Raw genomic sequence first — 26855 nt, 5'->3', positions numbered from 1 at the left:
TTAAAATATTGATTACATTTACTTTGAATAACAAAACTGAAATCCTTCTATTTTATTTGTGAATATATTTGTATCATTCGTCTAGAACAATTTATATGGTCAAATAAGGTACGATACTGTGCTTTAAATTGGAAAATTAGTATATATTGCTCGCTTACAACTCAGATTAGATAAACCACGAAAAGTTTCGTGTAAATTTTGAAATTATTTTTTTTTTATATAAGGAAGGTTAAAAAGCTTTTAGGTGGATTCATTTAAATTTTCTATGGTCAATTTGGCATATTCATGCTGGGAATGGAACAAAATAAGTGAAAACAACAATTGCGGATATTGAAGCTTATTAAAATTCTCGTAAGCAGTCTGCCAATAAATGATAATAATTCTTGATCCACTTACCCCACCCTATTAAGAAGTAGGGGTAAGTGTATCATGTACAATATATCTGTATTTATTTATAAAAATCACATATTTTTCATTGTGATTCATTAAATTAGAACTGAAATGCACCATGTGTCGAAAAAAAATAATAGAATTCGATTTTAGACAGCGATACAATGGATTTTTGATTGATGGAAAACAATTTTCAAATTAATTACTTTTTGCAGCTAACAAGTGTTAGTGTACGTGTAGTACCAGTTTAGCAATAGTATCAGTGTGAGCGTAAGAATATAACCTATAACGAAACAATGGTGCAAAAACATTCAACATATTCAAGTATTTTTGCTTTATATTGACAAATGATCCACTTACCCCACTGATACACTTCCCCCACTGTGCCTTATAACAAATCACAGCAACATGAACATTCCATTTTCAAAATAATGGAATTTGAAGTGTTTTTGAACTGTAGATTAATTTACTCGTGAATTAAAAAGTTTGCTAGTGAGTACAGCAATTTCGAGCTGATTGTATAAAGTTGTTCCTTATTTTGCAATTCACCATAAAATTGCCCACAACTTAATTAAATTATCAAAACAAAAATTAAAAATTTCCACTCCATCAGACATGATCATCCATCAGATGGAACAATTCTATACGTCTGCCAAATATGTGGTTGGATTAACGGTCCCAATCAGCTTGTATTTTCACCATTAGTACTACTCTCGTGTGCGCAGATTTTATCTCTCGCGATTCGCGGTTTGCATAATTTATTAACAACTTATTTAAGCTCGTCCATCCATTCATCTCCATTTGCGTACGGTTGGATGAATGGAGTTGTTTGGAAAAAAGACGTTCGCTCGCTCATAAAACGTTTGTCTCACAGGAAGCAAATAACGTTTGGACATGTTTGGAATGGCAAAGGTTCGGCTGAACATGAATAGACGACGCGTTGATTTTATGTTTAATTAATTGCTCCGATTTGGACAGCAGGTCTGGTTTTTATGCAAATTTGGGGAAAATTCTCATGACAGACGCATGACGTATAATGATGTTACTGATGAAGATTAGTCACTGTTTGTTTTGGGAATATCATCAAGCTAGAGGATCTTTTCGGATTGGAGATTTATTTGACTTCCCAGGGCATAAACTATATTCGTACTTGCCACACGATATACAAACGCAAAAATTGATCAATTGTCAAAATTATCTCAGTTAATAACTTTAGAAGTGCTCATAAGCGTAGCATTGCATAGACTGACTGTACATGTCAATGGTTGCTACTCCGTGATTGATCAGAACTGGTATGAATTGCACTTAGATCCAAATGAATAAGGGATGGGACATTACGCTTACTCTCAAGGTGCATATTTCAGCAGCTCTCATATTATTGATCACTAACGGCGCTGTCCAAGTTCTACCAGTCAGTTGGGATGGGAATGGAATGTTAGTGTGTAATGATTGTTGCTTCCAGAGGCCGAGAATACCTCTGCATCTCTACAATCACCACGGGAAAGGTGTTTATCAGTGGGGCATTGGTTGATTGATGCGATTCGTGAATAAGGAAGAAAATACCCTTATTCAAACAAGTTCTGAATTTTTACTTTTCGGTAAAAAAAATTCGACAAAATAAAGAATGTCGAACTATCCAGAGGTTATTTTGAGCAATTATGAAAAAAGCTAAGTATGTGTATATTGAAAGTATATGAAAAAGGAATAAGGGTTTATGTCGACACTTTAAGTGACGAACATTGCATAGGTTATTTGAAAATTACACATAAACATTATGTTGCCATGACAAAAAAATGTGTTATCATAAGCTTGAAACGAGCTCACCAGTTGGCAATCCATCCTCGGCTTATCACGAATATCTTTTCGCACGTGCAAAACGTGAAGTAAACACGATTGGTCTTGATTCCGTCGCTCACCCTATAGAAACCAACGAAAGACCACACACTACTCTTAATAACTGTGGAAGTGCTCATAAGAACACTAGACTGAGTAGCAGCCTTTATCCCAGGATGTAATGTCAAAAAGGAGAAGAAAAATGGCCATTAAAGTTTTTATATTATGCTAATAGATGGCAGCACTGCTCGATTGTTATCAAAAGAGCCAATTATATGCGGGTGTTATATGCAGTTACAAATAAATTCTATAGATGCCGAATGTTAACCAATGTTGGAAATAGTAATGCATGCCATACAGTAGGCCGAAGCCTTAAGTTTAAAATTATATGTTCATGTGGCTAGCAACACTGATAAAAAAATAAAAAAAAGATAAATATCATAAAACTTGAGTGGAATAGAAAAATAGTATGGTTAGCAACATAGGAATACTTTTCAACTTTAATCCAGATTATTATGAAGAGTGCAAAATTGTAGACGCGGTTGATGGTTCAATGGCTACCACTTCTGCTTTATAAGCAGAATGTCATGGGTTCAATCCCAGGTCCGTCCCTTTCCTCGTACTTTGCAGTTGTATCTTTCACTTGATTCTATTGTCCGCTCTTAATATACCACAGTTGATCTATCCACAGTTCATAGCATTTGCTAGAACCCGAGACGAATAAAAAACCGTTTGCCTACATTTCCATTCTTCCATCATTATAGCACGCCATTCCTTACGCCTGATACAAAGCCAACATGCTAATCAAACAGCAAGCCTCTCTGCCATAAAAAATTCTACCCATACTGCTTCCCGCATGAACTGGCGTAGACGCAGTGGTATATACTAGAGAAGGGCAAATCGGTTCATTTCAGTGAACGGATCCGATCCGAATCACTCATTCTAGTGAACCGGATCTTTTGAACGGTTCAGTGGCTCAGCGGCTCGCAAAGGAAGAGCGAACTGAATCGAGCGAACGATAAAAAGAGCGGTTCACTCCGTATCTTCCGCTCTCTTATTCTTCGTATATTCTCCCCTAGAAAAACTCACGATATCCTACTCGTAAGATTTCCCCTACCCGAACCAAGAGAAAGAAGCATAATGTGTTTTTCCATTCAAGTGGGTATATTTTCTTTCTATGGACCTTTGCACGAGTTCACTTATTTGACATTTGCGCGGTGCCGAATTCACTCGTTGCAATAGCCACGTATATAACACGCGCTCAAACGTTAAATAGTAAACTCGTGCATCGGACCATATTTCATCTGCCTGTATGCAAGTGGGCGAGGCTAATTAGTTGTTTGGCTGTGTATGCTGAGAGTGCGAAGCTGCAGCACATTGTGTTTAAATGTGTGTCGTGACGCGCAGAGCAAGGCACGTGTCAAGCGTTATAATAAAGGCGAGAATAGTGTTATAAATGAATCGATTCGTTACCGTGCTGCATCAATATCCGGACGCTTAAGAAGAGGCAAATGTTCAATATTTCTTTTAAAGAAGTTGTTTGTAAGTTAGATCGAAATTCAATCTGACAACACACAGTTTAATATTTAAATTTGGCGAGAATAACATATTTTAACTTAAATTTTGTGATTAAATTATAAAAATCATCGAAACAATCAAGCTTGTCTTGTCTTTAAATCCGGACACTTGTAACGATTCTTGTCTATATTCCCGGACACTATTGAATCAAAATCCGGACAGCGCTATTACAAAAAGAAATATTGGAATAAAAACTATAACAAATCTGATTAAATTAAATCATGTGTCACATTTGTGAATCGGTAGTTCAGAAATATGCTTTATGAACTTAAGGGAATTAAATATTTGCTTATTGGTGGTTCGATTTCCTCAAATGAATCCAAACATATGCGATTTGGCAGTTGTTGTTTGTACTTTAACAATACCTTACTCACACAGCTTTTCTTAGCATACATCTACTTTCTTATCATTTAAAAAACTTAAACCACAGTGTTTTCAGTATTTTCATAGATTTTCTTCTTAAATATTCACTCACAAATATTAATTATAGTGCTTTAAAATGATGTCCGGATTTATAGCCACTTGCGCGTAATCCCGGACAGTCCCTTCTAATCCTTTTAACGCATATTTATTTGATTATTTACGAATAGAAAACTCTTTAGAATAGGCCTGTCCAACCTTATTGAACCGCGGGCCACATTTCAGCAATAATATTGCGCGGCGGGCCAAAATAATCCATTTTTTTAACCAATTTTTTTTTTTGGAAAAAATTGAGATAACTGTATTTGAGCTTTTCAGCATTTCAGTAAGAACTTTACTTAGACTTTTTTATCAAGATTTCGCGAAGGAGTTGTGTTTCAATATTATGTCAGTATTTAGTTCAAGAATCGCTGAAAATCCTGAACTACATTTTATATTACAATCATGTTAAAGACGAATAGGGAACTTACGACATTCAAGTTGTATTTGGTAGTCACTCAGTATAACGACATTTTTGCGCCCGTTTAATTATTTTAGTACAATTCTCGCATACTCTGAGATAACGCCCTAAAAGCCATTGGTAGCCACGTGTGTAGCTTGTTGTTTCTGAGCAAAAGAAAGAATAAGCATCCAAACCAACTTTATGGGCAGGTAGATAATGATCCTTTCTTCTCCATAGCGTTGTTAAATAGCATGAAAATCCATTCAAATGCTCAGAAACAACGAGCTACACACATGGTTACCAATGGCTTTTAGGGCGAGATCAGAAGTTATGCGAGAATTATGATCGTTTTCTTCCTCCATGCTCCATAACAGCATCTAACTTATTTATGATGACGTCATTTATAGAGACAACTTATTCAACGATTTATTCAACGGCGGTCCCTTTCGATGTCGCTCTAACGAGCTTCGACTGTATAAGAAACCAACTCATAAAGTTGTAATAATACTGCCCATCATTATTCAAAAATCATGCCTAGGATTATGAAGGAATTTAGCGTGACATTTGGTAAAAATCAACAGAGAATCTTCATTCTAAAATCCTATTATGGAACCTGCGAGATATTTGTCCAGAATGTATATGAATCCTGTTAAGAATACAATCCAAACAGGATTATGTGGAAGCACTGCCTAGAATTTTGTAGAAATTTGGTTAAGAATGTTTTGAAAAATTGTGCTGATGGTTTGATGAGAATTTTGCCTAAGTTTTCTGTAATTTAATGTACAGGAATTTGTGAGAATCAGTTCTTTGCTTCAACATTCGATTCGACTAATTAAGCCTATTTCCATCATATTATATTTGTGATTGATTGAAATTCAGTAGAAAGTCGTGATACAGCGTTGTAAAATTTTTAATCAAATTATTGTATTCATTATAGAGTATGATGTCTCATTATGAACCTTGAATTGATTCTCGCAAGCTAGATTTATACATAGAATAGTTTTAACACTCATTAACTTCAAATAAGAGGGCGTTCTAGTATTATCAACAACTAATTAATCACGAATCGAAAAAGTTGCAATAATGTTGTTCCATGTGTTTGTCATGAAAATTTTTCTTGAGATTGTATCCCAATCTGCAAAAGTTGGGACAAACGATTGCGCGAGCGCTAGGTTTATTGTTTGCTTTGCGTTTGTTTCGGTCTTCTTCTTCTTCTTTCTGGCGTTACGTCCCAACTGGGACAAAGCCTGCTTCTCAGATTAGTGTTCTTATGAGCACTTCCACAGTTATTAACTGAGAGCTTTCTTTGCCGATTGACCATTTTTGCATGTGTATATCGTGTGGCAGGTACGAAGATACTTCTATGCCCTGGGAATCGAGAAAATTTCCTTTACGAAAAGATCCTCGACCAGTGGGATTCGAACCCACGACCCTCAGCATGGTCATGCTGAATAGCTGCGCGTTTACCGCTACGGCTATCTGGGCCCCCGTTTCGGCGTTTGTTTCGGTGTCAATTTGATTTACTGAGTACCGTGGTGCATCAATACCCGGACGCTTAAGTCGACACAAATGTTCAAATGCTTATATTAAGGTGTTGTTTCAGGAAACCTTTAATGTAATATTGCTTCAAACCATGTTTAACTGAAGATCTTTACGCTACTGATGAACTTTTTGGTAAAAATCATGATATCAACATGAAAATCATTCAAATACTTGAGCATGTCTTGTCCATAAATCCGGACAACTGATGCAAACGGTGTATTTAAATCCGGACACTTATGAATCAAAATCCGGACACTGTGTAATAGCACATAATATTCGTTTAATTTTAATGAAAATAATGTCAATACACAATAAAATATAGATTTTTAAAAAGCTTGATGTCTGCGTTTGCCCTATAATGTCAAAAAGAATAGCACATTTGTAATATTAGTGATTTGATTACCTGAGCCGAGGTGCGTGTGGCTTGAACTGCAGTCGGTGCAGATCAAACTGTTATTATGAAAGTTTAACACTATTTATTTCACATCGAGTTAAATGTTGAATACTCACAAAGCTTCCAATAGTTATTTTTCTAGTCTTCTCTTATTTTTTCTTGCACAAAACTCACTTACACTAATTAAACCAGGGTCTTTTAGAAGATGTCCGGATCTTAAAACACTGGCTCGAAATCCCGGACAGTCTCTAGAAGCACCGATAAATACGTATTCCTGACTTATTCACCAACATTGGAGTCACCAAACTTTTAAAATATCTTTTCCTAAACACTTATGGTTAAAACTTGCTATAAAATATAGTTCACAAACTGTTCCTTCAATCAAACGATGTTCGCGCGGTCATCGATCGTTAAACTTGAGTTGGAGTCAGAACGCGGAGAAATGACGTCCAACACGAACAAATTATTTGTTTTTATTTTTATTAATTATTTGACGATGGTAACTAGATTAAACATATATGTAAAGTTATATGCATTGTTAATAATTAACGGAGTGAATAAAAACCCAACATATTGTCATTTAATTTAACTCTAATTGACTAATATAATCAGAGTGTCCGGATATTGGTACCGTCCGGATTTTGATTCACCACGGTATCAGCAAATTATAATATCAAGTAAATTTAAAAGATTTAAAAACTAATTGAATCAACATATTAGTATTAACTGAAATATTTGCATGAAATTCAATCGAAACTTTCAATAATGATCCTTGGTGTGCTCTAACTTAAAGCAAGCAGAACAGTCTGCTGGCCAGAATATGAGAAGAATCTTCAAACTCTTCGCGGGCCGCACAAAACGACCTCGCGGGCCAGATGCGGCCCGCGGGCCGTACTTTGGGCAGCCCTGCTTTAGAATACTTAAGGGGACACGGGAGACCGTGTTATTTTCCCTATCTTTTGTCTCGCTCTAACAATCATCATCAAAACTTTGTGAAAGCAAATCTCGAGTTTTAGTGAACCGATGAAGCTGAAAATGTATTAGGTTGTGCACTACATATATAGAATCATAGTGATACATTTTTCGCATCGACGTATGGAGTGGTTCTTGGGATTTGCTTCTTCAAATGGATAGGGTGATTATGATGACGTCCCGTGCGGCCTTAAACTTATATTGGTTTCACTATTCTGTTCAACACAATTTCTGAATATTGCAATTTAAGCCCATTATTGGCAACTAAACGATGTGACCTAGGGGGTGCGGACTCGAACATTTTGGTTGCTCAAATTGAACACAAACTTTTCCACGAGTGCTAACCGTTGTTTGTTTGGTTGTCTCGCAGGAAACCATAGTTAAAGGGCACCCTTAAAATACTTCACACAAATCTGCAACATTTCGGTGTAGACAATTAATCCAATAAATATACTAAATCAGAAAGTTGCCAGCCGTATGTTAGCTAGAAACATATTTTAGAAAAGTTGGAAAACACTCATGCATAATTTAGGCCAAGTGCAACTTTTCTTAACAGTTGGTGGTCTTTGTGTTACATAAATTATATAACTTTTTTAGCGTGACGAAATCATGACCATGCACACTCAGATTGTTGATTTCCACTTCGCATACCCCAGGATGTGACGCATTCGTAGCCGATCGTTGTAAAATCACTCACACTGCAGAGAAACTACGTCTGGCAGGAGCAACTTTTTTATTTTTATTTATTATCAGGCAATGGTTACTAGATAACTAACAATTGTGAAATTATCACTACAGTTGAAAGTAAAAGTGTCATAGATGGCAACACTGCTCAAAAAAATCGATAAAACTCAATACATTAAATTTCTGCACGTTATTTAAGTCGAATATTGAGGAAAGTTCAAGTATGTATTTTGTGTTACTCATTGCGTTCGAGAAAATGTACGCTGGCAACACTTATGAAATAATTCAAATAAACTAAATACAGTCAAGAAACCTTAAAAAAGGTGGGGGCATTGAAGGATTAAAGGGTTAATTGGATTCCATTAATTTACTCTTTGTTTTTTTTTTTTTTTTTTAATTTCTTTATTAGTATTATTCCAAACATTACATTCATTTCTTATATCTAGGTGTTCTGTGTTATTTGACAACACTATCATCCTAATTTGGTAAAACAAATTTAAGATTTAATTAACATTTTGTTAACAACATATTACATTTCATTTGCCGTAGCAGTTCAGTTTTTTTACAGGTGAGTTGATTTCACCTGCTTATAAGAGAAAAAAAAAACGTTTTTAATATACTTAACCTAACTTAACCTAAACATATAACGCATTAATCGTGGCAATAGAAGATTGTAACGATTTTTGCCTGAAATTATTAATGATTGTATTTGACATTTGTTCCAATGTTTCAACATTGGATATTCTATGTAACTCATTGGTACTATACCAGGGAGGAAGCCTCAGAATCATTTTCAAAATTTTATTTTGAATTCTCTGCAGAGCTTTCTTCCTGGTATTACAACAGCTAGTCCATATTGGTACAGCATACAACATGGCTGGCCTGAAAATTTGTTTGAATATCAACAGCTTGTTCTTAAGACAAAGTTTTGATTTTCTATTAATAAGGGGATAGAGACATTTTACATATTTATTACATTTGGCTTGAATGCCCTCAATGTGATTTTTGAAAGTTAAATTCTTATCTAGCATGAGCCCTAGATACTTAACTTCATCTGACCAATTTATTGGAACCCCTCTCATCGTGACAACATGTCTACTTGAAGGTTTCAAATAAAGAGCTTTTGGTTTATGTGGGAATATTATTAGTTGAGTTTTGGAAGCATTAGGAGAAATCTTCCATTTTTGCAAGTATGAAGAAAAAATATCCAAACTTTTTTGCAATCGACTACAGATGACACGCAGGCTTCGACCTTTGGCGGAGAGGCCTGTGTCATCCGCAAACAAAGATTTTTGACATCCCTGAGGTAGCTCAGGTAAGTCAGATATTTACTCTTTGTTGTTGTTCAGTAGCTCAAGAGCTTTTATTATTCTAGTCAAGAGGTTCGATATTTTTCCACCAGGCGGCGAGAATGAGCAAGAAACTTTTGTTTTGTGGATATCTCAGGATTCTGGCGCTTTAAAAGATGACGTATCCGGCGAAGTCGTTCAGTAGCTTTCATTATTCTAGCTAAAAGATTCGAGATGATGCCACTTTGGCCTTTGGCAAACTTGTTCAGTAAGTCAAGGGTTATCATTGTTTGAGCTATACAGTTCAATATTTTGACCCCCAGGCGGTATTAGTGAGCATGATTTTTTTTCCAGAAATCTCGAACCTTTTGCTAGAATATTTTTTACGAAGGTGCAATCTTTCTAAGTGGTCAAGATCATGAGACATTTGCAAAATAAAAGTTTAGTACTCACTAGAGCCTCCTGGTGGCTGAATATCGAATCTCATAGCTTTTATAATGATAGCACTTGAGCTGCTGATGTCAAGATCCTAAGATATCAGCAACACAACATTTCTATGCCCACTAGCGCCGCTTGGAGGGAGAATTCCGCATTCCAATGATCACCACATGTTAGCCCTTAATCTACTGAAAATTTAGCTGAACAATAATATGAAGCTAACATAACTGGAACATATAACAAGATTTGTTATATATAACTTTTTGTAGTATGATTTTATCAAATGGAGATTATTAAATCCCAACATGACAAGTTTATGACACAACTTTGCTATAATCTGCTAGTCGGAATGTCGGAATACCCTGGGAATCTCGAATAGTCCTGAAATGCCGAAGTTATGTCGAGCACACCATGAAATCAGAACAATACTTATTTTTATGATCAATATTTAGGAACAAGCTTGCTGAAGTGCAAACATGACTGCGATGCTTTCTGCTCCCATTCTTCGTAAAGAAAATTTCCTTGACTTCCCTGGGCATAGAGTATTATCGTACATGCTGCACGATATACGAATGCAAAAATGGTAACTTTGGCAAAGAAAGCTCACAGTTAATAACTGTGGAAGTGCTCATAAGAACACTACACTGAGAAGCAGGTTCTGTCCCTGTTAGGACGTAAATGCCGAGAAGAAGATATGATCTGTTTGATTTTTATGAAAAAGTCAGCAATCAGTATCGAACTATCGACCTTCAGATATGCACACAGGGAAGCCACCCGAGTAGCACACATGTTATAATTGAGGCAGAATAACTCTTATATGAGCAGATCTGGTCACATAAGAGTTATTTTGCCTCAATGATTACATGTGTGTTACAAAAGCAACTATTCGTCTATGCCTCACGATTAGAAGAGAAAGGAAATAAGAGCATCACGTTCTTTGCTGTCTGAGATCAGGCTTGATAATATTCCTGAACATCACCAGGGTTCGATGACATACTCTAGAGCTGCGTGCCATCTTTGCCAGAGAGGCAACAAAAAATGAGCGAGGAAGATGCAGCACCTAACACAAAATAATACGATTCCATCAAAAAAGATTGCCATCACAACTTCACGAGGCCTGTTTTACTCGGGTGGGTCACTCAGGAATTCTTTCAAAGTGTGAGTAAAAGTTAGCACAGCGAGAAAAGAGAAAAAGAACCAGAAAAAGTCCTCGCATTTCGTTGCACTTTTGCATGTATCGTTTAAGGTGTCGTGAATTTTGAGTTCAACTTTTGCTCCTCACACAAACGAGTTACTGATACTATCTGTAAGAAGTTGTCCCGACGTCACACCATTCAGTCCGACCATTTTGCTGTTTTGTTTCATGTCAAAGAACTAAATTTGATCATGTGTACTCAGTTTCAAATGTCGACCTGTCACTTACATTTAAAATTTACTTCTTTAATACCACATTATATATTTTGTTTTAGTTAAATCTTAACCATTAAAAGTGAGCTATTCGTTAAATCTGCAAATATCAAATTTTTCTATGGTTCAGAAGCTCCAGGATTTGATTTGACATATTCGCTCTTATGTCAATCTTTATGACAATCATTTTGATTGTCAGTGCTTCCCTTCTACTCGGGATACAACTTTCAGCAAAATATCCCAACATCGATCAATGATAAGTCAATGTTTACAAAAATGATGATGCACCTGATGATTTTTTTTGCTATTGATTTTTTCTATTTCTGCTCATTTCTTATTCATCAATGCGATTTTTTGATAAATTTCAATTTAACGTTGAAATTTATCTGTTTAACTCATAAATAAAACTACTGAAAGCCTTTCGAAATGTGATGACGAATATCGGAATCATCACACAAAACTGTATTTATCGAGTATCCAGTTCACTACACCATCAATCATATCCAAATGATCGCACCCAAATGAAATTTAAATAGATAAAGAGTACCTAGTATATAAAAGCGCACAATGCCATTTAAACCGCTCCTCGAAACAAGATACCATTTATCAATTTTCGGTTCAGAAGCTTCACACCAAAGCTAGCACGAGAAACGATTAGAAGTCGAAAAAGACACCCCAGAGGGCATAAATTGGGGATTGCAATAAATCTTTCCATTCGCGTCGGTGCGGCTACCGTCCGGTAGCTTTCCCTGCTCTCCAAAACACACTGAATCACATTAGAAGTCATTCATTGTGAAACCATCGTTGCTACTGGTTGATGAATGTGTTCAAAAATTTGTATGATTTATGTTGGCGATGAACTTGATTCTCTGCTATTTGAAGAGCACACACACTTACCTAAATCCACCATCAGGGTCCAGTTGTAGCGACATGAACATCAGCATATCAGCAGATCTGAAACGAAGAAGGGAATGTGAAGCATGAGCGAGTTGGTATCGGTAATAAATTAATACAATTAAAGTGTACAACATATAATCGGCTGGAAATCAGCCCGGATCAAGCGGGTACAACCAGCCAGACAAAGTAATCTCGTTTTGATCACTTCGTTAGGAAGTTCATCGGGGCGATCTGGGTCAGAGAACAGATCCCCCGGTGGTGGTGCAGGTGGGGGAAGGTTGCTACATCGCAGGGAGATTCATCTGATCCGTTGGTATTGATCTTCGTTAAACCATCCCCGCTAACTGGCAGTGTGACATAAGAAGGCCATGGACAAAGTCCGTCTGACACGGGAGAACCTGTGCCGCCCGGTGAAGACCTCCAGCCCACTGCACTGTTCTCACAACAAATCACACACAACAGATGCTCGAAGATGCAGGTCGCGGATTCCTTCGCGTGTTCTTTATTGTGAACACGGTGTGACTAAAATCGTGATTAACGAAAAATAAAGATCAATTTGATACAAATTTGAAAATATTTTGAAAATATTTCAACGAGGGTAAGAAGAGAAATCGTAAGTAATAGTAACTCGTCACAATTTTGAAGGAGTATTCACATGCTTCAAAGTATTACATTACTCAAAATTTGGCCGTTGGAATTGCTTTGTGAATTATTCCATGAGCGAGATTTCACACTTAACTTCTGATTCTTTTGACGATATAATTCACAGGACATCAAATGTTTTGATTTTTTTTTTTTTCATTATCATATCATAATTATTTTTGTTTCCTTCGTTGAAATATTTTTAAATTCGTTTAGAAGATACTCAAATACCACATCTTTCGGCTAGTGGATGCTAAATTGATGGAATTTTTTCGTTAAAAATGATATCATGCACTCCGTGTAATCCTACCTTCTCCCATACAAAGATCCAGGCACACATACACGCACAGCCACCGACCGGGGAGGCTTATCTTGATGTCTTGTCATTTATCACTCACCGACCGTGATGGGGCGTAGCAGCGAGCCAAAGTTAAGCTACTGAATGGGATGCTGTCATGACACGACGTAAAACTGGCAGCCGCTGTTAGAAGCCGTCGTCAGTCAGCAGAGGTGCCGTTAGCTTCCAAGAGGCCAGTAGTATACAGGAGAAATTGGCCATATATGTGCAATCGGCGTTCTGGCCAAGGGCTGCGTAATTAGCGAATTCCTTAGGCCAGTGCAGCATTCAACAGTGATCACGGCTGATTGAATTCTTGTGCGCAAACTTAACGGGCCGAGCAGTTAATATCAGATAAAATGTGCTCGTTTTGGGAACGCACTGATTACCATAGGATTGATACTTTGACTATTTTCCGTATCTTTTTGAGATCCATCTTATTTCAGAATACTAAAACTTTCAAACAGTAGCACTCAATCTATCACCGAAATCGAAAAAAAAAACAACTTGCACTTTGGGCTAAAATTTTTATATAAATTCACATCAAAGACAAAATAAAGACTACTTGTCGAACTCAGAATTATGACTAAATTTGGTCCCTTAGTACTATACACGGTACCCAAGTTTAAAACGATGTACAAATTTTACTGCATTCAAGATGTTACTCTATTACATAGTGTGCCAAAAAATAGAGAGAAATGAAAAGGACATTTATTTCGTCTTTGTTAACATGGTTTAATGTGACCGAAAGAAGAGAAAGGAGATGAATAAAAAAGGATTCAAAAGTAAGGTAAGGACCCCGGGGCAAGTGAGAATTCGTGGTAAGTGGAGAGTTTCGTCATAGTTCACTTAGTAAAAGTTTTTCATGGGGGTATTCTTCTAGAAAGTTGAAGATACATTGACAAGAAATGTATTAAGTACAAAAAATGTTGTATTTTTTATTACTTTCTGGTTCATGTAACAGTTGTCAATTCTGCGCCATTATTAACTTGCATGATAAATTGTGACACGTTTCATGTCTTGCATTGACTTGCAAAAAATAAATGTGTCATAAATCGAATTTCCATCAGTAAGCTACAATTTTAAGTATTATTACAAGCAGCTAACGATAAACCGCTATTTTGCTTTCATTTCATATGAAATTTTCGATGGTCTAACTTACCGCAAAATATCTTTGTACCCGGGGTAAGTGGGACCTATAAAAAAACCCTAAATCAAAACTTTTCGTAGACGTTTCAAACATTTTTCCAGAGAGTAGCACTAAAATTTTCAAACAAATGATTTTTATCAAAAGAGATCAATCTCAAACTACGTAATTTCATAAGAGGGAGAAAAAATGCGTAATTATTCTATTTTTTTTTAATTTATTTTTTATTTTTGAAATACAAATTCAAAACTGAACAAAGATAGAGCTGAAATTTGAAATGCGTCATGAGAACGATTACTTTTCTATTTTATTTGAACTTTATTTGTTATTTCTTCCAAATTTAGTAGTGACGGAAAACAATTCCTTAATGGGGTGGAATTGTTTTCCGTCACTGGTTTTCTGCTATGCATATATATAATAACAAAACATATTTATAATTTCGTCAATTATTGATTGTTTATGTGCTACTTTTTAATTAACAACTTTTAAATTATGTATTTTGAACATGTTGCGCTTTTATTGAGGAATTTTTAGTTAATATCAAATGCGAGGTGACATATTATTAAATGAAAGTTTTCTTCCTAAAGTGTTACGTATGTTATGGTTGATACCTTATGTACATCAAAATGTACTCAAAATTTAAAATCTATGATTAATCAATCCTATTATTGTAATGGTTGACTTGCTGATGTGGTTTGACGCATGAAACTGGATGTGTCCCACTTGCCCCGTTCAGCGAGATAACTGAATCTAATGGCTCATTCTAAAACTTTCTTCCAAGGTTTTCACAATTTCGAAATTATTCGATCAGTTTCATGCACACACTAGCAAATATGTTACCAAAATGTGATTGTGTTGTTGGAATTGAAAAATATTTACATTTGAAAATTTTATTGAACAATTGGTCGGCCAAGTGCCAGAGTCGGTTCTGAAATTCCGGTTGGAGGATGACTTCCGGTTTGCAGGCACCCTGACGACTTATTACCAATACAATGCTACGCCCGGCCTACTCGGTCTAGTCATCGACGGAGGATCTAGCCTACTCCGATCGCGACCCAGAGCTTTCTGGTATCACGCCATATTCTTTGCAGCAACGACATAATCGTCGTTATTCCCCTGTTCACCGCACTCTAAGTGTTATCATGCTGGCACATATTCTGACATCCCTGAATAGAGGGTTGTCGAATATAACATGCTCCGGGGCCTCCTCGATATTTGGTCAGTCCGGACTCTGTGCAGATATTTCCGGAAGCATCCATGGCCTGACAAAAATTCGGTCAGGAAGAAGTTGACTTCTCCATGTTTTCTCTTCGTTCACACCGACACGTTAGGAATAAGCCTGTGCGTCCACCTTTCTCAACCAGAGTTATGCAGATGGAGATCATTCCGGCGATAACGCACACTGCCTCCGACGATATAGTGCGGTAAGCAATCGCTACCCGTATAGCTATGTGCCGGAATGTACTTGCCAGCTTCTCTCGGTAAGGTTTGGTTCCCAACGCTGCAGCCCAAGCCCGGTCTCCGTAGCTCAGTATGGACGATGCTATGTTCGCCTCGTACTGCTTCTTGGTCCTCCAATGTTGGGAATGATCCTAGCTACAGTGTTAGCTGCTTTCGCTGCCTTTTCGCAGGCATAGTCTACGTGGTTGTTGAAGTTTAGCCTGTCGTCTACCATTACTCCAAGGTGCTTAAGAGAGCGCTTCGATGAGATTTCGAGCTGCTGAACCGCCTTGCAGTTGCCGACCAGCACCACCTCCGTTTTGTGATGAGCCAACTGCAGCTTGACTTCAGTCATCTACGATTTAATCGTGTATATCGATTCCGACGTCAGCATCTCCACTTCCTCTGCAGTCTCGTCAGTTATCGCAAGAACGACGTCATCTGCGAACCCCACAATCTCGAACGTTACTTCAATTGACATCCGGCCCTTGGTTTGTGTCGTAAACCAGTACCCGGTTCTGGAAGTAACATTGCAGAACTTTACACAGATATTCGAGAACCCGCATTCTGTGTAGGGCTGCGGCGATAGCCTCCCAACTGAAACTGTTGAACGCGTTCTTGACGTCTATTGTTACCACTGCGCAGTACCGATTGCCTCTCCTCTTCTGCTTGGACGCTTTCTCCGCGCACGTGATGACTGTCCGAATAGCATCCAACGTCGAAGTCTTTTTACGGAATCCGAACTGCCTTTTCGACAATCCGTTCTCGCCTTCCGTGTAGATCGTCAGCCTGCCGAGGATGACCTTCTTCAGAAGTTTGCCAAGAGTATCCAGTAAGCATTTTGGTCTATATGAAGCGGCGTCTCCTGGTGTTTTTCCCGATTTTGGCAGCAGAACCAGCTTTCGCATCTTCCATCTGTCTGGAAAACATGCTGTCCTAAATATGTCTGGGAACGCCAAGATTGCTGCCCTTAGCGCTACGTTAGGGATACCATCTGAACCGGAGGCTTTGTTCAGCTTCAATCCTTTCGCAACCGTTAGCTCGGAGTTAAAACATTGGATACCGGCATTTTCTTCGGCTACGTCAGCGTACGCTGTGGGCGGCCACGCGGTGGGAGCATGCGTAGGAAACAGACCGTCCACTGTCAACTTCAGTTTGTCGGGGCACATTTCAGCTGATGTTACTGGGCCCTTAATCTTCGCCAACACTACTCGATAGGCATTTCCCGAGGGGGTTTATGGACAAAAGGTCGAAAGGACAGAAGGTCGAAAGACAAAAGGTCGAAAGGATAAAAGGTCGAAAATGATTTGCATGGTGGGAAATTTTTCCTTCTTTGAAAATAGATTTTCGACCTTTGTCCCTCTTTTTCTGTTCTTCGACCTTTTGTCATAGATTCGCCCCAGGGATTTGCGTCAGCTTCCTGGCACAACTCCTTGTAGCAGTTCGATTTACTCGTCACTATCTCCCGTTTGAACGCGGCGCTGGCCAGCCAGTAGGTTCTAGCTCTCTGCACACGTCTTCTGGCTCTCAAACAGATTGCACGGAGGGTGCTGAGTCTGTCGTTCGACCAGTATGCAGGACACCGCTGATTCCTTGGCTCCGATTTTCACAGCATAGTTGCGTCACACGCTCTCGCCAATGCTTCGGTCATCTCTCCTGCATCCATGTTTGGAGCTACACAGGAAGATTCCGTTAATTTTAACGATCACAAAACCCTCGTATGAGCGTTCGACTACTTCTTGGATAGGGAATTCGTCTCATTGCCGTTATCGGGAGGAACCCGATACGGTTCTGCAGTGATCGCAATGTCGCACTTTGTTTCCGTTGTTGACTGCCACAACAGTTGTTGGGCGGCGTCGCAATGATTGAGGTTCACCTGCGTTGTTTTCATCATCATTACTGCCCTGCCTTCGCCTTCTGACATTTGGGACATTTGAAGCCACCCGTCGTATTGGCGTTACCATCCTCCTCCTTACACAGCATGCACCAAGGTGTTTTCAGGCAGTCACTGCCAACGCAACCTTTTTCACCACATTTCCTGCAGTGTTTGGATATATTAGGCATTTGCAGTTTAATGCCCGGTGGCCGAAATCCATGCATCGTAAGCATCTTTCAACCGAGTTTGTCCGAGGGATCAGTTTCAGTACGCTCTCCTCAGCCGAATGGACTGCGGTGCTTCTTCAAGATTGCATTGAGACAACAGTGCACCCCTCACAACACGGTTGTGATCTCGTCCAGTTCTCTATATTCGATCACTGCGATCACTGGGATAAGGCTCTCACACTTGCCTCGTTGCCCAGCGACTTTGCGACGAGCTCCCGGCTGGCCGAACTCTTGATTGAATGATCTTTTTTGAGCTCAAAGAGCATGTCACCTTTCTGGGTGCGCCTGGTTCTCACCACGTTTTCACCTAGCTCATTTAGCTCTGGATCCTCCATCACTCTCCTGAAAATCACCGCGTAGCTTGTCTTGTCATATGCCTCAATGACAAGAGCACCGCCCTTGAATCTCTCACGAGGTGACCGTCGCTTTTCTTTCTTCTTCGGACCCTTTCTCTTTCTATTCTTCTCCTTACGTGCTGCATTCTTCTCCTTCTGGCTTTTCACGGTGCGCTATTCACTGCCGTTATTCTGCTCGCTGACGCACTCATTGTTGCTTCGCTGTTTTGGGATCGTCATGTTCTCCTGGTGTATCCATCGTTCTTTTCTCCGAGCGGGTGGTCGGATTACTCCTATGCCTTTTCGTCTTCTTCCGCTTCAATCCGAAATTCCTTCTGTCCGCGTTCTGCGGCTGTAACGGCGGACTTGATGCTCGTGACTAGCTGCTTGATCCTGAGGGGGACATTGTTTTTTGTATTGACGAACTCATTGAGTTCATTGACCTTCCGACTTCTTATGCTGCCGGTCGTCTTAAACAGTGCTACTCCCCGACTTAGGTGTGAACATTTGATTCAGGAAGCCTGCATGCCGCTGGTTTCTTGGTGACTCACTCGGTGTTCTACATCTGCTAGTGCTGTCTGATACCAGTCTGTGGTATCACTGGCGAACTCTGCATCTTTCCGTTCCTTGCGAATACTATTGCGTCTTCGTTTCCTCCACTAGATTCTCCATCCAAATCGATTGGGTCGATTGTATATAGTCGCCTCTTGTGATCCCATCGTTGTTTATGCCAGCAGGGAGGCCATGCTAGGGTTGACCCAATCCTTCAAGGGAGTTGTGTTCAGAGCCGGATCGGCGTAAGCCAGGAATGTTACATCTGAGTCTACTACTCACCGAGGTTGGTGACGAGTTTTGAAAGTACAAGGTTTTATCAGGACGGAGGCAGTCCTATTCGCCGTTTCATGTTGGTGTCACCCTTCCTTACTCAGGGAACAGTAGAGTACACTGACAGCACACGACTGTTAGTCGACATAACCAATTCGTAATCCATGTCTGTCCATTATTCTGCGCTGTGACCAGTATATCATAATCAGGATTTTACTGGCATCCATCCTAATGTGCCGGTTGACACTCCAGAGAGCTGAGGCACTTTGAAAACGCTGCCAGGTTGCTTATTCAGGGCTACTTCTAGATATGTGTGTTTTTTTTTTGTAGAGATTCAACAGAGTCCGCTGCTGGGTTCAGCCCCCCCACATCCTAGGTAGACCATGCTTGAGCCCCTGGTCAGATGGACATTTTCGCTTAGGAAATGCAGGAAGGACAACAGTGCCTAGGTAGCACTACTAGCTAAGTACGCTACCTAGTAGCTAGCGGTTTTTGTCATCGATAGACCCGTGGAAGCATGAAGTAGGGGCTTGTGAGGACCAGAGCTATGTTGGACGCTCCTTCCTGGTTGTCGACTCACCATTTTGCAACCCTAATAGGCACTGCTATCACTGTATGAATGTAATGTATGCAAACAAGCAAGATCAAACTGTTCATATTGTTCATGATTCGATATGTCTAAATTCCATACAAAACTTATGATTTATGCAAATGATATCGTATTCAATCGACAGTTTTTTTTTGTCTCTTGATGTTATTTGTACCACTTGTTCTGTGTCACAGATCTAATATTTATGTTTTAGCTGGAAAATGCTTTGAGAGTTCCCTGTTGAAACTGATTGATATTATTTTTCAAATACCTTATTATCTCAAATTCCAAACCTGATCAATATTCTGAGCACTCAAGTTTAAACCGTGACTTTTCAATTAATTCTTAAACATTTCATCACTTTAAGTCTTCTATACTAAGAAATTTTGAAAACATTAGTTTTAATCTCTTAAATCGTCAAAGTTCAAAATATGAGTCATGTTTGGAACTTAAGACAAAACGGTATGAGCAAAGTATTCTTAAATCATCATATATCATGACAAAAACTTACAATATATACAGTTTTAGTTATTTGATGTTGGGAAGCTTGTAGGAATCCTATACCGAAACGAGCATTCCGAGGTCACCACATCCGATGAGCTCTGAACAAAAGATGTGTTTTGCTTAGGCAATCCTTATAAGAGTTTTACCTTTTATTGTTGTATTGAAAATTGATAATGATGCTGATGGTATTATAAGTAACGTAATCCAGAATGTCCGGTTTGAGATCAGCACGTCTTAAATGGAAATAATGCCAAGAAATCTTCACAAATTTCACTAGACATTTCTCTAAAATTTATCAACTTTTTTTTTGCAAATTGAACTATTTGACAATGTTTGCAAAAACAACGGTACATTAAAAACTTACCAGAAATAAATTCTGGAACTTAGTCGAAAAATCCGCTAAAATTACCAAACAAAGTCCCATCAGTTTTGGACGTGTCCAAAACAATATCAGATCCATCTTTGTTTCTTTCTGCTCTATCTGTTATAGAATCTTTGTTTCTCATTAAAGTTTGCAATATAAAACTTATGCTAGGTTTATCGCAACATATTTAATTTATGCTCCTGTTATTACATAATTAGCATCTGCCAAGGCACCTCATCAACTACGTGTGTGAGCTTTCTTTGATTGTTCGTAAAAGTACCCAAGTGTCACAACCTGACTATCAAAATCGAATCAAACCACAGCAGCTTAGAAACCGACACTGTCATCTTTCCATGGTTAGACACAGAGAAAAAGTTGTAATAAAAGACAACAGTAGTCACGCAAACCTCATAGAGTCTCTCCAGCAAAGAAAAAGCACCAGATACCAAGACAAAAACGGCAAAGCCCCAAGTAAGAAACAATCTGGAATTAGCAAACCTGGCAACAATAACCCAATAAGAAATGTTGAACAGAGCGACAGCGAGAGTGGCAAATCTTCACCGGTAGTTGGCAATAAGATAAAGCATGCATTCGTTTCCACCAGCAGGAGGAAAAAAACCTCCAATTAAAAGGCTTTCGTTTCATTTGGATTCTGTCTCGCCGGTTTCTCATAGACTTCAACCGGAGGCAACGGTGTGTCTAAAAACGGTATTAACGGAAGAAATGCGATAATGAATTTTGCGCCTATTATTCGAAAGATGTGCTATCCTAGCATTCTCTTTGTGAATTTGATTTTTTGGTGATAGATTTTTTTTGATTTAACGTACGAGTATAAATATGCTATGCTATTAAATATAGAAACCACTGCAAGTTGTAATTGTGTCAACTATATGTCTTCAAAGCGAAAATGGTCCAACTCATCAAATCACTATAACTATCATTTCCATCGATGAAAATTTTTCAAATTTATGGAGAGGATGTTAGGATTATATCTTCTAAATGGTGGATGAAGAATTGGTACTATTTTTTCTCTAATAAAAGTTTCAGCTCACACCGTGTGGGCACACTAACTTCGGTAGCTTCATTACCATCGACGACCACCGTCTTTGCGCAAATGATCCTGGCAGCTTATACTGTAATATAAAACATTACTTAAACCGAATCCGGTTTCGTTCTATGAAAGTGAAACGTTTTGACGTAATTTCTCCCCTTAGTACTCTGCCAGGCGATATTGCTCTGTGCCACATTACCGGTTTCGTTTGGGAGAGGCAAAGCATTAGATGGCCGGTGTCGCTGGACACTTAAGGCCGGATGAGGCGAAAAAAGTATAAACAGAAATGAAATTTCAAGACGACCCAATGCGTTAATTAACCAGTTGATGATGACGCTGAACGGAACGAGGAAAGGCGGTGCCTTCGACAAATGGCAATCTTTTTTCCCAAATATGGGAACAGCCGTGAACTAGTAGTCGTCTTGAAACGTATTGATGAATGAAATGGTTTGAAGCGGCCAATGAAAGCGGTCCGATGAATGCCGTTTGCCAAATAGGTGATATGGCTTTCTCTGTGAGCAGTTTGATTCTATGGGGCACTTAAAAATAACTTTCTTCAACAACTTCTCTTCTCTAAAATAAGAAAATCAAATTATAAGCCTTATTCCAAACGTTCTACCTAAATTAAAGCATCATATTAGGAATATAAATATACTCCAGTTTTCGACGAAAAGTATCAGAATGTCGTTTCTACAAGTGATACACCTCTGACGGGTCAATTGATTCAATGAACTCGGTGTTTTCAATGAACACTCTTCCTCCTACAAAATACTTCAGGAGCCTTGCATGGTTTATCTTGCTGAATTAGTAGCAATCAACTACTTCGCATTGGGAATAATCTTCAACATGCCCATGCAGGCCACTTTTTCATCTTCTTGGATAGCTTTAGTTCTATTGAGGCATTTCAGCCGATAAAATCTGTAAACCATGCCTCATATCTTCTAAAAAAAATCTAACAAATGGTTGGTAAATGGCTGGGCATGGCGTACCATTGGTACCTCGCGAAACTTGTGTGGTCCTTAGCCTCTTGCCCAGCAACTCCTACTCTTATCCCAACCTTCTCGTGGTACTGGTTGGGGTAGGAGTAACCTTAGGGAAGATCTGGTAACCAACCCCGGTGGGAATTTTGGTCGTATGCTGACAGGGAAGGGGGGTTTGCTTTGGCAGCAAACCTGTAGCGTCTGTACTCCATGTTAGGAGCGGCTAAAAACAGCGTCTGCTCCCCATGTCAGGGGCGGCTGATCATCGTCCGAGTGCCAGAGAAGGACTCTAAGCTAAACTGCGCACTATGGTCCTCCAAACATTTAGGGGGAATGGTCCTCCGGAAATCTAGGGGGTTGGTGTCAGGCCCTGCAAGCCAGCCGTAAAAAAAAACAAGCAACGAATAATCAACGAGAGAATACGAACCGGGACAATCGGCGAAGACCACAGCGACGTAAAGAGACTAGCGATTGGAAGCTCGGTACGTGGAACTGTAAATCTCTCAACTTCATCGGGAGCACACGCATAATCGCCGACGGGCTGAAGGACCGCGGATTCGGCATCGTAGCGTTGCAGGAAGTGTGTTGGAAGGGATCAATGGTGCGAACGTTTAGAGCAGGGCTGCCCAACGTACGGTCCGCGGAGGTTCAAAGATTCTTCTCATAAGAACATGCCAGAAATATTTGATTTTAAATTTATTTTTAAATTAATATATTGTTTCCTTAATATCTTCTTAGATACTTAATTTTATGAATGATTCAAATTCTAAATCTCAAATACTGTGTTTTTCAACAATGTTTCTACCATGATTTCCATCGGCATTAAAAAAAAAATGCAGCCTGGACAAAACTTACGGACAAGAGGTTAAGTTTTCATACATAATTGCACTGAATCATAGGCTAATATTCTCACAGAATCCTGGAAATAAATTTTACCAACACCCGGGCGTTATTCACGCAGATTCATTGACAGGATTATTAAAAGACAGCCTTTTTACAAAATCTTGAAGAGAAAATTTTAAGAATACTGACACGACTTTCATGGATAACAAGATTCTCATAGGATTTTCCCCAGGATTCCATAGACTTTAAACCAGGATTTACAATGAATTCAATACATAATTTTCTAAAATCTTGGGCAAGATTACAATATACCACTAAATAACATTTTGTTATGACCTTTAGCGAATTTATAATAAAATAAAGCTTACTTTTAAAATACTTTTTAGTACTCTTAAAGAGTTCAAGGTTACATTTCAAAATGATTTTTGAGAGAGATTCTGAAGGAATCCTAAACACTATTCTTGTAAAATCGTTTCGGATTTTCGTAAAAGCTTGATCAGGATTTGAGCACATTTTGGGTTCGAGTCTGACAAAATTGAGAGTATAATTTTTATAAAATTCTAGGCATTATTCGCACAGAATCCCAAAATGTTGGGGGATGATGCTTCAAAATATTCTGCACTAGATTATTATATAGTTTTGAAAGAAACTCTCACGATGTCCAGCAGAATGATTAGCATCAATTATCTGTTTCCCGATTTCTTCAAATGCAATTTACTTCATTCACTGATTTTGTCAGATTTAATGAATTTCATTTATTTACATTTGTCAGACTCCATGCGAATATTTGAGCTTTTTTTTTTAATGTGGCCCGCGACACAAAATTGTTTATGTGATTTTTCCCGCGGTTCAAAAAGGTTGGGCAGGCCTGGTTTAGAGGTAACCATACCATCTATAAGAGCTGCCGCAACACACACGAGCTGGGAACGGCTTTTATAGTGATGATCGGGTGGTGGCCGATCAATGAGAGAATGTGCAAGTTAAGGCTCAAAGGCCGGTTCTTCAACTTTAGCATAATAAACGTGCACAGCCCTCACTCCGGAAGCACTGATGATGATAAAGACGTTTTTTACGCGCAGCTCGAACGCGATGAACGACAGCTGCCCAAGCCATGACCCCAAAATCATCATAGGAGATCTTAACGCTCAGGTTGGCCAGGAGGAGAAATTCAGACCGACTATTGGAAAGTTCAGCGCTCACCGGCTTACGACTAATTCAAGAAACATAAAGTTGCTGGTAAGGACGATATTGGAGCTGAAATCATTAAGATGGGCCCTGAGAGACAAGCAATTTTTCTACATCGTCTGATTAACACAATCTGGGAAACAGAACAGCTAACGGAGGAGTGCAAGGAAGGGATACCAATCTGCAAGAAGGGCGATAAGTTAGATTTTTAGAACTTCCGTCGACTGTCACCTGTAGTAAACGAGTTCGTGTAAAGTCATCAGGCCGGCTTCCTTCAAAAATGTCGTGAATACTAGGGAATACCAACGCATCACCTTTTCATCGATTTCAAGGCGACATACGATAGTATCTACCGCGTAGAGCTATGGAAAATCATGGACGAGAACAGCATTCCAGGAAAGCTCATGAGACTAACAAGGGCAACGATAGAAGATTTCAAAAATTGTGTAAATGTTTCAGGCGAACCTTCCAGTTCGTTTGAATCCCGCCGGGGACTACGACAAAGTGATAAACTTTCGTGCCTGTTGTTCAATATTGGGCTAGAAGGTGTTAAGCGGAGAGCCGGGCTGAACAGCAGAAGTACGATGTTCATGAGATCCAGTCAACTTGTTTGCTTCGCGGAAGATATGGACATTGTCCGCCGAACATTTGAAAAGGTGGCAGACATGTACACAAGCTTGAAACGCGAGGCAACTAAAGTTGGACTGCTGGTGCATGCATCCAAGACAAAGTACATGCTAGTAGGTGGAGCCGAGCGCAACAGGGCTCGCCTAGGTAGCAGTGTGACGATAGACGGGCATACGTTCGAGGTGGTCGACAAGTTCGTCTACCTTGGATCCTTGCTGACGGCTGATAATAACGTTAGCCGTAAAATACAGAGGCGCATCATCAGTGGAAGTCAAGCCTTCACAATAAGCTGCGATCAAAAAAGATTGGGGCTTTCCTTTAATTACGTAAGACAATTTTGGCCATTTTCAACCCCCCCCCCCCCCATGATAAGATTTTTTGTATGAAAACTAAAAATAAATTGTATGGCGCGTTAGAAATCTCAAAGCCCCCCCCCAAATCCCTTGCGTAATTAATGGACGACCCCATTCACACCCTCACCAAATGTACAATGTACAAAACGCTCATAAGACCGACTGACTATCGGCATGAAACGTGGACGATGATCGAGGAAGACCATTAAACACTTGGAGACTTCAAATGCCGGGTGCTTAGAACGGCACCGGTGGTGTGCAGGAAAATGGTTCGTGGCGGCGAAAGATGAACCACGAGCTCGACCAACTCTAATGCGAACTCAGTATCCATTAGGGGTCCAAAGCTGGAAGGATACGATGGGCAGGGCATGTTGCAAAAATGCCGGACAACAACCCTACAAAAATTGTGTTCGCTTTGGATCCGGTAGGTACGAGAAGGCGTGGAGCACAGCGAGCTAGGTGGGCGGATCAAGTGCGCATAGATTTGTCAAGCGTGGGGCAGAACTTAGGATGGAGAGATGCGGCCACGAACCGAGTATTGTGGCGTGTGAATTCAGTGTTATCTGCTTAGATGTTAACTATTAAAATGAATAAAAATTATGCGACTACCGTAGCATGGGTATAGAATAGATTTAACGTGAGCATTATTGCTCGTACAGTTCATAGTTGTTACCTTGATATATGAGCATAGATAGACAAATTATAAAGTAGCAGTAGTTTACGAAGTTAGGTGCAAAATGATGATTTTTACATCACGAGTCTTAGGGGTAATTATGACAAGTGATGCAAAAAACATTATTTTTCAATCTTACCTGATCTGAACAATTCAAAGGTATCTGTAAAGAAAAAGAAAAAGAAAACACTTAAATTTTTTTGGTATTTTTCCTATAAATTTAAAACTAAAACAAAATACAAAATTCTTGTTTGCAAAATTCTAACAGAACCGGTAGAATATGTCTAGCGTTGGTATACCTAGTTCGTATATGCCCATGTCATTACTCTGAAAGCCATTTCACTGAATTTCATTACTCCGAATCCCATCACGCCGAATAATCCCTTACCTAATGATATTACCACGAATGACATCCCCCCGAATGACCCATTACCCCGACTGACCCATAATTTCGAATAGCTAAAACCATCTGTTATCAACACATTATTTGATTTTATCACGTCATGAAAGGATAAAGAACATCTACAGGCGTAAAGTAGGAAAATCACCGATAAAAAAGTAATACTATTAA

General features: G+C 39.1%; 1 protein-coding gene across 3 annotated transcripts in view; it reads right to left on the bottom strand.

Annotated features, from left to right (window-relative positions):
* LOC5567150 (serine proteinase stubble) overlaps positions 1 to 26855 on the bottom strand; it is a 544997-nt gene that overhangs the window by 176932 nt on the left and 341210 nt on the right. For all 3 annotated transcript variants that reach the window (XM_021853116.1, XM_021853117.1, XM_001651529.2), the window contains 2 exons: positions 26424 to 26447; positions 12287 to 12343 (listed from right to left, as the gene is read on the bottom strand). In XM_021853116.1, coding sequence (XP_021708808.1) covers positions 12287 to 12299 — 13 coding nt within the window. In that variant the 5' untranslated portion in view covers positions 12300 to 12343; positions 26424 to 26447. The remainder of the gene's footprint in view (positions 1 to 12286; positions 12344 to 26423; positions 26448 to 26855) is intronic.

This window comes from Aedes aegypti, chromosome 3 (genome assembly GCF_002204515.2).
Source record: "Aedes aegypti strain LVP_AGWG chromosome 3, AaegL5.0 Primary Assembly, whole genome shotgun sequence".
NCBI classification, from domain to species: Eukaryota; Metazoa; Arthropoda; class Insecta; order Diptera; family Culicidae; genus Aedes; species Aedes aegypti.
The sequence above is the reverse complement of the archived record's forward strand: the minus strand, read 5'-3'. Positions and strand labels throughout refer to the sequence as shown.